Genomic DNA, 14,148 nt, shown 5'->3' on the forward strand with positions numbered 1-14,148 from the left:
CTAAGACTTTCTACTGCCCCCAAGCTTGAAGTGTTTGATGTTTCACTCAAGAGACATAAAGATGACTGAAGTTTTCCTACATCTCTCTTTTATCTCTGCGAAGCCTAAAGGAAGGACTGATCACATTTATGATGTTACGTACCCAGGGTCACTTTTACTCTTCAAAAACTCTATAGCAACAGTGTGTATTCTGTACCAGACACTGTATTATCTTCTGAGGTTGTTACTCTTAAAACATTTTCTCTCTTTCACACATGAGGAAATTGTGGTAAAAAGAAGTTAAATAACTTGCCCAGGGTCATACAGTTTGGTGGCTGTAGATTCATTATCTGCTGCTTCAAAACCCCAGTCCTGCCCCTATGTCAGTTAATGACACAGTGCTCCTCCTAGTCTAGGATATTAGAGACCTCGCACCATGTTGTATTATTCCCTTCCTAAGCAACCCAAACATTCTATCAGCCAGCAGATAGCGTTTATTTTACTTCTAACGGCCCCTCAACAGCCCATGACATTCTCTTCCCTGCTACTGCCACAGCCACTGCCTGGGGTCAGCAGGGCGATTTTCTCTTTCCAGGACCACAACTGCCTCTCAGTGGGAACCTGGTGTCCGGCGTGCGCTCTCTATAATCCACGCTGCCCACAGTCAGTTTGCTAAGCACCTGCTGATCCTGTCGTAGACGGCTTCCAGAGTCGCAGAGAAGAGCCCCTGATGCTCAGCGGAGATGCAGCCACATCACTGCATGTAACCTGTGTGTTCGTTTTCACCGGCGCATGCTGTTCCACTGTTTGAAAATACTCCAAATTATCCATCCTTCTACTGAAGATGAACATATTATAATGCATCCAGGTAAGTAGGCCCACAAGTGTCTCTTAAATACAGATTAGTTGAATGTCTGGGTCACAGGACATGTGCAGTTTCAACTTTAGTAGATGACGTCAAATGTTTTTCTAAATGGTTGTCTTGTGTTGTTTTTTCTTTACTGCTTCAATGCCAACTGCGATGGCTAGCACATGATAGAAAAATCAATAATGCAACAGGAAGAAAAGCATGGAGAGAAGCAGAGAAGGGAGAGAAGAGAAGGAAGCAAAAGAATGAGAGAATTTATAACACCTCTCAGTACTATCATCAGGGCAATGAACAAAGTATCTCGAGATTTTCTCCTGCTAACGTCAGTAGGGGGCAGCGTTCACCTGGCTCAGAGAGAAGGCACCAGAGTTATCAGGAAAATTATGGTGGAAGAGGAGGCTCACTCATTCGTGTGGCGCCTGTGTCAGAGTCACACCTCTTGCTCTGTCCGTCCACAGGCAGGCTTAATTCAACACAGAACACGATGGAATCCTGACAGACGCACCCCTCAACCAGGAACATCTTTGTGAAAGTGCATGCCAGTTTATACAATCAGTCTCCTACTTTTAGGTCATTTAAAAGTGTATTTCCTTCTGGATTGGGGAAAATAAAAAAGTTCAGGGGAAATATGGATAAATTAATTCCCAGAGCACGCAGCCACTAGCTCTGAATCCTCAAAACGGCAGTTTCCGGGAAAGCAAAAGCTCTTAATGAGATCCTGTCCTTGAATTATTGACTGGTTAGGTATGGCAAATCTTGCCTAATTGTTTTCATGATGGGAATTTAATTAAAGTGTCTTTGAGGAGGAAGAAAGTTTCCAGATATTCCTGTGGTGATGACATCTCCGTTCTAATCATGGTGATTCTGGCATTCTCCTGTAACCACACAGAGGGATGGCCCACAAGAAAGGCAGGGTCTGCAGCTCAGATCGCCCACTCTTGCTCCATGGGTCTCACGGTGCTGCAGAGACTGCCGGGCTCCTGTGTGAACTCCACCACGCCAGAAGACATGGTCTCTCCACCCCGTCTCACCAAACCCATTCCTATCATAATGCTTCCTCGGAGAACCATTATTCGGACAGAGTTCTCAGTAAGTACTAAGCAGTCTTAGCCTTCACACACACACACACACACACACACACACACACAGAGGGAGAAAGAGAATACAAATTAAGGATGTAGTTTTTGGATTCACATCTCGTCGCTAACACAGAATGAAAACCTGCCAACATTGGCAAGGATCTAATGCTGCGTAGGTTCAGTCTCCTCAGGAAAATGGGATTAATAATACCTACTACATAGGTTGTTCCAAAGGTGAAGAAGGAAATATGTGTAAAGCCCTCAAGGTAATATGGGTAAGCATTCAATAAATGTTAGTTAATAATGCTAACCTGCTACTATTACTACCACTAATAATAATGCCATCTACTACTACCACCATCAGTATTCCCATTCACACAAAGACAAACACGATGTCTGAGAAGGTAAGTGCTCATAGCACAACTCCAACCCTGGTCAGCCCCCAAACCTTCGTCCCTCAGTAAATTCTAGGTGACACTCAATCACCCTAAACCACTTGGCAATGACTCGCTCCCTACCCATTCTGGCATTCAAAGCCCTTGGAGCTCCGGAGCCCTCCCATCTCACCAGCCTCCTCCTCACCTGCCATCACACATCACACTGGCGCACTCTGCACGACAACCACGTGAAACCAAACACCCCACTAGCCTCTCCAGCCCCCACTCCTGGGGCCCTCCCCCTCTGAGCTGCTCTCCTCTAACAAGTCCCAGGAATGGGTTATTAACCATAGCCCTAAATTACTAATAGTGAGCTGCAGCAGGAAATACGGTAATGCTAAGGAATTATCGAGTGTTAGAATCTCAGGAGCCCAACAGCCTAGAGCAGGTACATATTACAGGGCAAGGGGGCTCAGTCTCCTAAAACACGGTACCTAAGAACTGATAATCAATTACAACAGATAACACTCTTTTTGTAAGTAGGCTCCACACCCAGTGTGGAACCCAACACAGGGCTTGAACTCACAACCCTGAGATCAAGACCTGAGCTGAGATCAATCGTCAGATGCTTAACCAACTGAGCCACCCAAGTGCCCCAGATAACACTTTTTAATAGCCTACCATGGTAAAGTATTGTATTAAGTCCTTTGTATACACACATTTCACCTATTTCTCATGACAATCTTATGAAATAATATTGACCCCATTCTACAGATTAAAAAAACTGAGGTTGAAACAGGCAAATTTGCTAAGGTCTCACAAAAATAAGTGGCAGGGCTATTATTTAAATCCACACAGTTAACCTCAGATCCCATATCCCTTCCCCCAATCCTGCTACCTAGAAAAAAATGTCTATTTAGGGCAAGCTTATTGACATCCTGAGTGGTGGGCGAAGTTTCACAATCTACAACAGTTTGCGAACTGGTCCATTCAGAGTCTTGCCTTGGGATGTCAGGCCTCCCAGCGCACACATCCCATTTGGTGCTGGCTTCAAGGACACAGCACCCATGCTGCCGCACAGTGCTCCGCTAGTAGAAGGGCTACGGCTAAATGATCTGATGGTCCTGTTCCTGAAATTCTCAACCACTCTGAACAAGGGGCTTTGTATTTTCATTTTGCATTGGGCCCTGCAAATTACGTAGCTGTTCCTCATCCCATTTCCAATACAGGTCTATACGACACTACCAAATGCCATGCCCTTGGGGAGTTTTCTGAGATGCGTAGCAATGCGTGCTTCAGTTCAGCAATACCTAGCCTAAAAAAGCCTCAAACACATGCAAACCCTGAGACTCATATATCTACTTCTAAAAATGTGTCCTAAGCAAATAATCTTAGTTGAGGGCTTAGAGCAGCCTATAAAGATATTCATCACACCATTATTTAGAAGAGCATATAATGAGAAATAATGCAAATGCCCAATACAGACATTTAATAAAACACACCAGAATAATTTTATCCAATGAATATATCTAAGCAGCCATAGGAAATCATTTTAAAATGACATATTTAATAAGGAAAGACAGTCCCAAATGTAATGTTAAATTAATGTAGAAGTCAGAATACCATGTACAGTAGGATTCCATGTTTGTAAAAACGATTTTTCTGCAGAACGAGTAAATGAGTAAATAAATTGTAGCGACTGCAGCACGCTCCTAGGATGGAATGCTACACCCCATTGCAACAAGTACGGACACCCCCAGACGAGGCTCCCAGAAACAACAGTTAACAAAAGAAACCGACACAGCAGAGTGCATACGCTGATTCCGTTCCACACGAAGATCAACAATGGGCTAAAATTAATCTATAAGGACGGAGGTCAGAATACGGGTTCCCTTTAGAGCCACCGACTACAAAGAGCACAGACCTAAAGAGGGCATGAACATACTCTGTTTTTTCTTTTATGTATATCGTAACCGTCCTACGGTGAGTAGGCAACACTTGTAGGAAAAAAAGAGGAAAGATTATTTGAACACATGATAACAAAAGATATTTGGAGTAAGATCCATCCAAACTGGAACTACACGAGGGTCAGGTTTTCCTATCTTTAGACAAAAGGCTGCTGAGTCATCCCAGAGCAGAGGGGAGATCAGGAAGCAGCAGCCAAGAATCAGCCCCTCAATTCCTCTGCACACTCCCACCCTCCTGAGGTCAGACACACACGACCCGGAGCTGCCTCCACCTCCAGCACAGGTAATGTCTCAAAATGAAGCTGTAAATGCAGGCCAGGAGACTCGACTCCACGTGGCTTTTGACTTTCCATCTCTTTGCTTATTACCAGTAGTACCCATGATTGGAAAGACGACAACCGAGCTCCCAGGCGTCAATTCTCAACCTGACGTGGGAGGCAGCTCCTCACACAGGCCAGATGGGCATCAGATTTCTGGTTGTCTTAAGACATTTAGGTTGTTCTGCATGGTATCAACGCAGAGTGATAAAATATTATAATTTCTAATACTCAACATATTTACTCACTACAGATGTAAGAAACTAACAAAAGAAAAAAAGAAAGTTTAACCAGCATCTCTGATCCATTAAGAGCAGAGACTGCAACACAATTTGGACACTGGTGTCTCTCCCTTCTTCCTCCCTTACGTCCCCTGAAAATTCCCTTCTTCCATAAACTCAAGAGAGCTCTCAACTAAGTTCTGTTAAACTTTTCAGGAGGGTGATTCTGCCAAAAAGCGTTTCCTGTTTGCTCGGAGAGCCACGTTATCAACTGGTCACGCTTTGTAAGATTAACAGGAACTTTGTGAAAAGGGGAGTTTCAAAGAGACGTCAACAGTGTGTTTGCTCGCAACTGGGACCACAAGATACGGACTAGGTATCAGGGGCTCCCAACTCTATGTGCACAACAGATTCACCCGAAGAACTTATGAAACACTGACTGCCGAGAGCCAGCCCAGGCCTACAAAACTACAGCCAACACAACAAATCTACCTGTTTAACCTTCCCCCTGAATCCTGCACTAATACACAAAAACCAAAGGGCAAGGAGGATGAAAACAAAAAGTCAACAGGCATTGACTAAGATATTTCCAAAGTTCTTACTTGTCCACGGCACAGAACGCTCCCCTAGCTAAACATCCTTGTTTCCAGTTTAATTGTCACCGCTATTTCCAATAAAACAGCCTATTCCACTTTACGAAGTCAGTCCCTTTAAGGAGCCAGCTCCCTCTGAAAACAGCATTTATTCATCCTTAGTTCCACCAACAACTTCCATGTGTGTAATGCCTTATACTCTCCAAATATAGTGTTCCCATTACCTTATTAAACATTCACATTACTTTATGAGAGAGTTCAGGCCAGCTTTGTGCCTTTTCCCAGAGTCAAACCGTACATAAGTGACCCAGCATCAAAAACCAGAAGCAAGGTCTCCATATTACTGGTGATTTCAAGATTTCCTCTACCTTGAATTTCCTACCAAATCATCTTGGACTTTCCCAGTTTGCACTAGCCCCCCCTGCCAATCCCACCCCTTTTCACTTCCCTCGTCCCCGTTTCAGCCCCTAAGAAGCACGATCTGCCATTCGGTCAACGAGCAGCACAGGGCATCCCCTGCAAGCATCTGAGCACTGTGCTACAGACTGAGGATACAGCAGGAAGGGAAACAGGGAAGACTCTGATTATATGACGACAAACATAAAAAGCAAATGACTATCTTTTGGAGGGCAGCCCTACTGCTCCAAAAATAAGACTCCTGCCCAGATAGCATATTTACTCAGAAAAGGCCTTGTTGCTCAGTTTCTGTAATTGGCAATGCACCCTGCTAATTGTCTGATCACCCACTGGGGCCCTGGAAATTAAGGTGAATTTAAGCCCAGGGTGTTACGTTTTAGGAGGAATACAGTGGTATTTGTCTGGGCTATTTGATAACTACACCCTCAAGCCCTTTACTGTCAGGAATGGGGCTTAGAAATAATTCTTAAGTAATGTTAACAAAGCCGGAATATTTTAATATTCCAGGGACAGCAAGTTTGAAGGTCAACCAAAAAGGCTGGTGCCCAACACAAAGAAGTCACCAGACTTCAAAACTGCTACTAGGGGAGGAAAAAAAAAAAAAAAAAAAAGACTTCAAAGCAAGGAAAAAATGAACACACACACACACACACACAGAATGCCCAACCATCAAACCCCTGAAACATGCAAATTACAGTATCTGTGATTTACCAGACGAAGACGCAAGGCTTGGGATGTTTCAATCCAGAGATTGAAAAATAAAAAATAAAAAATGTTGTACATCTTATTAGAATGAAGAATATTCATATGTGTAACTTCAATTATCATGAAAATTTATTGAACTAAAAACAGCTGCTCATCCCATTAATTTAATCTGGGTGTGAAGTTTGACTTTGGTTTTTTTGTTTCTTTTACTACATTCCAGAGAAATTTTTTTGATATTTTACAAATGTTAGGTCAATACATCCAACCCGCACTCTACTAGGCTGCACATTTTAAATCTCAGAAATAAGGTTTATAAGCATCAATGAATAAGCAAAAAGCTGCTCCACACATGGCTGGGTAAAGACACAGGCCACGAAGGTACTCAACGCTGAGCATGGGAGAGTGATCTTGTTAACCTAAAGCCAAAGAAACCCAGCTCGGCAACATCGTGAATAGAGGGAAGTCTCCACTGATGGTCATAACTAAAACCTTGCTTCACGATAACAGAAAAGTTACTACTGACCACAAAACCCATACATTTACGGTGAAAGAGCAAAGCCCAAGAAAATACTTTTACAAGATGATTATCTTTTTAGAATTGCTTGGGTAAATATCCATCATTAAAGCCAAATCATATTTATATTAATCACATGCCCCCAGAGTACAGTGAAAATCTCTTTTAAGGAAAAGAACCAGGGGCGCCCAGGTGGCTCAGTCAGTTAAGCACCTGCCTCTGTCTGGGGTCATGATCTCAGGGTCGTGGGATTGAGCCACACATTGGGCTCCCTGCTCAGCAGGGAGTCTGCTTCTCCCTCTCCCTCTAACCCTCCCTCCTGCTCGTACTCTATCTCTCACTCTCTCTTTCCCAAATAAATAAAATCTTTGAAAAAAAGGGGGGGGGGCGGGGGAGACACATGGGTGGCTCAGTTGGTTAAGAGTCTGCCTTCGCCTCAGGTCATGATCTCAGGGTCCTGGGGAAAACAGGACCAAACACAAAACAGTAAGAAATTAATAAATTTATCTTGGAATGTAAGATTTCAGAGAACAGAAACGATGACTGTCCAATTGAGGAGTGTATAGCCCCAGAGCTGGTATACTTGAGGGAACGTGAAATTATAATGTAACTCTCGCCCAAGAAGGTACCACAAGTGCAGAGACATCAGTGGGAAGCCAAAGCTGAACCTAGGTAAAAAAACACAGATCAAGGCTTAGTCAGATTCTAAGGAACCCTTTTGGAGCCCATCTCTGAATTGAGCTGACAGGCCATGTATAGGGACAGAATGGCACCTGGTTTCCCATCACATACCCACACCTGCTAACCAACACACAGCCTGAGGGTCTCATTTTAGACTCAACGGCTGTGACAACTTTTTCTCTTAAAAAAAAAAAAAAAAGGTTGTCCACATTTCATCTTCTGGGTATAGTGGCTAGCCATCATTGTCATATTCCCTGGCAAAGGAGGAGAAAGAAATAATGTCTTTTCCTTGATGTCCCCCCAAGATCACCCACTCATTTCAAATGTCTGCCTAAAATGCCTTGCTTAAATCCATGTCAAGAGCTAAGAAAACAAGTTGCCTAGAGTCTGGACCACAGCTTTCATCATATTAACCCCTGCTCAGAAACCTTCATGCGGCTGCTGAAATGACAAGACCCCTCCTCCATAACCAGGCAACCAAAGCACTCTATACAGTTGACATAAATACATCCTTTATTCATGTCCATATTCCTACCTCACCACGTTGCTCAAGGTGGACCCTGGCTCGGCAACTTCCTCTCACTGTGCATGTTATTTAACCTGAGCTTTAAAATACTGCAGGGGAAGGATCTAGCTTTGACCTTGATATGGTAGGTGTCAATAAATATTGGCCCAATAGATCAAAAATCTAAAAAGAGAGTGTTTGGGCGCGTATAAGAAAATAACAAATCAAAGGAAAAAGGAAGTGTAATTGGTCAAACCCTTTTATAGAACCATCTGATAATATGTATCAAAATATAAAATACATATAACCTTTGACCCAGAAATCCAACTTTGCTCCATCTACCTTAAAAGGTTATTAAATAACTACAGAAATACGTAATAATAGGGATTTCATCACAGCATTATTTGTGACAGCAAAGAAATGCAGAAACAATCTAAATGCCAATTAGGAATGAACTAAGAAAATTCTGTAAACAGACACTATTGCTAGGTAATGAAAACTGGGGTTTTTCCCCCAGAACTGTTTAATATTTTTTATAAGACACATGTATCATATTTTCCAGAATCAAAGTATTAGAAAAATAATTTTTAAAAAAGACACAAAGGGAAAAGGTCCTGAAGGATGTTTTCCTTGGATTCTCAGAGCCAATTATCACTTTACATTTCACTGATAAAGGTCCAGTTCAAACTAGCCAATAGACTGGATCTCTGAGAATATTGACACTAAAACAAGGCGGGTGAAAGGCTTTTGTGTTTTCTGTATAAAATCAGACAACTCAGTCCTTTCACTACTTCTACATACAAAAAAACCCCAAAAAACAAAAGATTCCCCTATACTCTGGCCACGCTTTTATACTTAATTCCAAACACCCACGTTCCATGTGAAGCTCCTGCAATGGGAAAGGCAGAGGAAAAGCCACCACTAAGTGGTCCCAGGCAAATCCGCTCAGAGGCTCGTGAGACGAGGCTTTCACACTCCTTCGGTGTGCGGCTGGAGCGTGTGAGAATTACCACTACAGGACCGAAATTACGGGGAGCAGTAACGATCCGTACAAGTGATGGGGCTCCAGAATGGATTTTAAATTTGGGGGTTTTAGTTATATGAGCTTGAGAGTCTTACTATTTCCATTAAAATGACAGGTGAATAAAAGATTCAAGTCATACAAAAAAATGAAAAACAGTACATGATCCTCTGAAATCAGAGCTCACAGCAATAATCACTATTAACACTTGTTTTGTTTTGCTTTTGTTTTTAAGCCTATCCCAAAAAGGTATTATCGCTTCTCGCCCATTATATTGGCAAACATTTTTTTTAAAGTATGTTAATAGGAACTGCTGGCTTAAGGGAAATGAACTCTCGGGCCAATATTTATTGACACCTACCATATCAAGGTCAAAGCTAGATCCTTCCCCTGCAGTGTTTTAAAGCTCAGGTTACATAACACGCACAGTGAGAGGAAGTTGCCGAGCCAAGGCGTGAGTCCAGGTAAGACGTCCAACTCATTATTTTTGCTATATTCAGAGCTGGGCAACCATCAACATGAGTTCCAGAACATTTTCATCACCCCAAAAAGAAACTCCATGCCCATTAGCAGTCACTGCCCACTCTTTCCCTCCTTGCCCATGGCAACCACTAATCTAGTTTGTCTCTATGGACATACCAACTCCGCGCATTTCAAGTACATTGATTCACACGCTCTGTGGCCTTTTGTAATTGGCTTCTTCCACTTAGCATAATATTGTCAAGCTTCGCCCACATTATAGCACGTGTCCTTCATTCTTATGGCTGAATAATATTCCATTTATAAGTATACCACATTTGGTTATATATTCATCAGTAGATAGACATATGGTTTCCACATTCTGCCTATTATGATTAATGGTGCTATAAACATTTCCTATACAAGTTTTTGTGTTTTCATGTATGCTTTCAACAGAGCATAAATTGCTGGGTCCAGGGGTAACTCTATGTTTAACTTCCTGAGGCCCTGCTCCATTCCCATTGTCATCAGTGCTGTGTAAGCGTTCCCACTGCTCCCCACCCTTTCCAACACTTGTTACCGTCTATCTTTTTTACTATAGCCATCCTAGGCAGGTTGGAAGTGCTTTCTCACTGTGATTTTGATCGGCACTTCTGGATATAGAATGATGCTGACCATCTTTTCATGCACTTATTGGCCATTACACATCATCTTTGGAGAGACAGCTACTCAAATCTTTTGTCCATGTTTTAATTAGGCTTTTTTAAAAAATTCAAGTATAATTAACATGCGGTGTTCTATTAGTTTCGGGTGTACAATATGATTTAACAATTCTATATGTTATTCAGTCTCACATATTATGGATGTATATATATTATCAGATATATGGTCTACAAATATTCTCTCCCATTCTCTGCCTTGTCTTTTGACCTTCTTGACAGTGTCCTTTAAATCATAAAAGTTTTTAATTTTGATGAAATCAATTTCACCTATTTTGTCTTTCGTTGCTTGGGCTTTTGGTATCATATCTAAGAAATCACTACCTAATCTAAGATCACAAAGATTTTTACCTGTTTTCTCCCTAAAAGTTGTATTAAGTCTTAACTCTCATTTAGGTCTTTGATCCACCTTCAATTAATTTTGTTTTTGGTATGAGGTAAGGGTCTAACTTCATTCTTCTGTTTGTGGATATCCAGTTGTGACAGCACCATTTGTTGAAAAGAATATTCTTCCATCATTGAATAGTCTTGGCATATAGCTTTTTAAAATCTTCCTTATGTGTTCTATAGCTTGACAGTGGCAGTGTTTACACAACTATGTCAAAACTCATAGAACTGTACATTAAGAATAAATTTTGTTGCATATAAATAATATACTCAATAAACCTAATAATTAAAACTTCTCCTTTAAAGAAACATTCACATATTGCATATGTAAGGATCATATGCTTCACAAATACTATACTACTGCTTGTAATAAAGAGAAACTGGAAACCATCTGAACCTCTACCAAAAAAAGGGGGGGGCACCTGAGTGTCTCAGTTAAGTGTCTGCCTTTGGCTCAGATCATGATCTCAGGGTCCCTGCTCAGCAAGGAGTCTGCTTCTCCCTTTGTCCCTCCCCCCGGTTCATGCACTTACACGTGTGTGCTCTCTTTAGCTCGCTCTCAAATAAAATCTTAAAAAAAAAAAAAAGCTAAACAGATGTAGTATAATCATAGGATTGAATACCACACAACACTATAAAGGAATAAGCTAGGTTTTATATATGTTAAGTGGATAAAGTTCTATTAAGCAAACAAGGTAAGTACACAATGACTGACACAGAATGAAAGCACGTATGTAAAAAGGTAACAAAACTGCTATACAGGCTCTGTGAATACACATGTAAGTACCTAATGGTATCTCTTACAAGTCTAGAAGAATCCTCAGCACACTGATAACACTCACTGCCTCTGGAGAGAGCAAAATGCACCAAGACTGGACAGGGTGATCAGAACAGAGCTGAGCTCTGTTATTTCTCCCCCAAAGGGAAATCTATTCATTAACTACTTGTAGGATTAAAAATTAATAATGTGGGGCACCTGGGTGGCTGGGTCGGTTGAGTGTCTGACTCCTGATTTCGGCTCAGGTCATGAACTCAGGGTGGTGAGATCGAGCCCATGCACCGGGCATAGAGCCTGCTTGAGATGCTCTCTTTCCCTTTCCTTCTGCCCCTCCCCCCGCTTGCCCGCACATGCGTATGATCTCTCTCTAAAATAAAAAAATTAATAATGCGCACCTTATGTGAGTTGTAAACGGAGGTTATGAGTATGGAATCACAGCTTTTTAATACATGCAGTCATCTGTGCATCCCTGCACCCAACCTACACACACACGCACGCAGCTCATCTTACCAGTTTGGATTTTCCATACTTTGCCGGAAGACGGACTCTTCCTTCATGGATGCATACTGTGTCCACGTAAGGCAGTGACTCCGGATAGCCATGTTTCTCTCCTGAGGATTGAGCCAGGATTCCTCTTCCAGTTGGATATTAGGTACCTTTAAGATGCTCACCTGTCCAACAGAGAGTGGACAGCTTTCTCAATTTAGGAAGGGCAAGCTACATAAAGACGAGGTCCAGAGTTGCTTTTACGCTTGGATAACGAAGAGGACAAGTGACGCTCACGTACACATGAGGGCTCACCAATGGCTGTGAGTCCTCGATAATCAAACACACTATGGCCTTACTAAATGCTGGCAAGGACATGCAAATGGCCCAGGATTTATGCAGGCTGTACAGTCCCTGGCCTGATTTCCCTAACGGCTAAACACCAAGCAAATTATCAGCCTCCTTCGTGTCTCCTCTAGGGCTGGTTATGGCCTTCTTAAATTGATGGATTCTAATTGGGCCCACTTACGGGCTCGCATGCAGGACAATATCAGATAAAATATTTTCTTCATTTTAAACTCTGTCCAGTACCTCGAAATGTATGCTTGCCAAGGTGGAGAAGACATGGGAAACTACAAAGGCAGCATTGTACAAAGTCAGAGGTGTCCTTAAATTATTTAAGACTTGAGAAACAAGACAAAGTTGAACGCCTTTTTAAATAATAGATTCAAAACATGTATATAGGGCAAAGGCAGGGTATACACCCTGTGGAAAAAGCCAATGATAATTTGCTGCACACAGTGCAACACATTTTACCGTGTGGAAAATAAAATGAAGTTCTTTTTCACTGTCACATCAGCTTTCCTTCAAAGAACGTGACAGAGTCTTAATGCACGACAAGGAAGTGACAGAAGCCACCCTTTTTATTACGTAGAGCAAAGAGTACAGCACTAGGATCTACAAGCTAACTGGCTTCTCCGCCACAAACGGAACCACTTCCGGGTTGAAACCACCATCTGAGGCATCATAAGAAGTGCACGCCAAGATGCTCTCCTCTTAATTCCTAATGATTCTAAAAGGACTCTTGTCAATAATCCCACTGTGACTTAAGCAATGTTATGAAAAATTCTCACTTACCTTTGCCAACAATCACCAGAGTGCTTAAGAATTTCAAAGAGAGAAAAGAATTTGCTATCATGAAGATTTCATCATCACCACCATTACTTTACACAAACACACACAGAAAGACTTACAGAGAGTACTGAGAACATTATACTCCCTGAAATAACTATACTCTCTGACAGTGAAACAGAAACTGAAGTTTTTATCTTTCTTGCTAAAGAGACTAAATATTTACCATCTGCCCATTTCTGATCATTCTGATCTAGGAGTCATATCTTACCACGGACAGATGAGAAAAGCTGGTCACTTCATCCAACGTGTCCAAGGTAGCTTTACAATAATTATAGACCATCTCTATGTCCACTAAGGGCCCTCCACAAAAGAGAAGCAGAAATAGACAGAAAAAAACCTATCTCTGGTGGCATCTGCCAAACTGAGGTTAGATATGAGAGTGCCTTCTCCCTCTGAGGGGCTATGAGGTACAACTGGGAAAGTTCTAACACTCCTGTACATCAGAAAATGCTCTCTCTTCCCAGGACTACATGAAAATCACCCAAATCTGGTTAAATTTTAAAATGAATTTACCTTCCTTAAAATTTCTGGAACCACATTCTGACAGACTGCAATCCTCTTTCTATAGATGATCCCTGTTGACACATCTAGAAACAGAAAATTTTTACACTCAAAAAATTTTTAAGGAACTGTATTCTTGTCCTATGTCGATAAAACTTTTCACATCGATGTCGATTTTCTAAAACTTCAGTAGAATTCCTAGAGAAAAAACGTTTAACTCAAAACTCAGTGTCCCTGACCACTTTTCTGAGCCAAATCATTCCAAATACACTCATCCATGGTCGAGGAATAAGGGTAAGACAGCTAACTCACAGTGCACATTCTAAAGTCAAGGAGAAAGACTTGCAAACCATTCACTGCTCTGGACTATGAATGTCAAC

General features: G+C 41.8%; 1 protein-coding gene across 7 annotated transcripts in view; it reads right to left on the reverse strand.

The window, feature by feature from the left end:
- PRELID2 (PRELI domain containing 2) overlaps positions 1-14,148 on the reverse strand; it is a 68,506-nt gene that overhangs the window by 39,538 nt on the left and 14,820 nt on the right. For 6 of the 7 annotated variants that reach the window (XR_008957482.1, XR_008957483.1, XM_026498996.4 and 3 more), the window contains 2 exons: positions 13,781-13,854; positions 12,098-12,258 (listed from right to left, as the gene is read on the reverse strand). Coding sequence is in view for 5 of the 7 variants with exons in the window: in XM_026498996.4 (XP_026354781.1) it covers positions 12,098-12,258; positions 13,781-13,854 (235 nt within the window). In the remaining 2 variants the exon portion in view is untranslated. Of the gene's footprint in view, positions 1-6,629; positions 7,706-12,097; positions 12,259-13,780; positions 13,855-14,148 lie in introns of those variants that run through there. The other variant, XM_026498997.4, reaches the window with a different exon arrangement.

This window comes from Ursus arctos, unplaced genomic scaffold (genome assembly GCF_023065955.2).
Source record: "Ursus arctos isolate Adak ecotype North America unplaced genomic scaffold, UrsArc2.0 scaffold_5, whole genome shotgun sequence".
Classification (NCBI taxonomy): Eukaryota; Metazoa; Chordata; class Mammalia; order Carnivora; family Ursidae; genus Ursus; species Ursus arctos.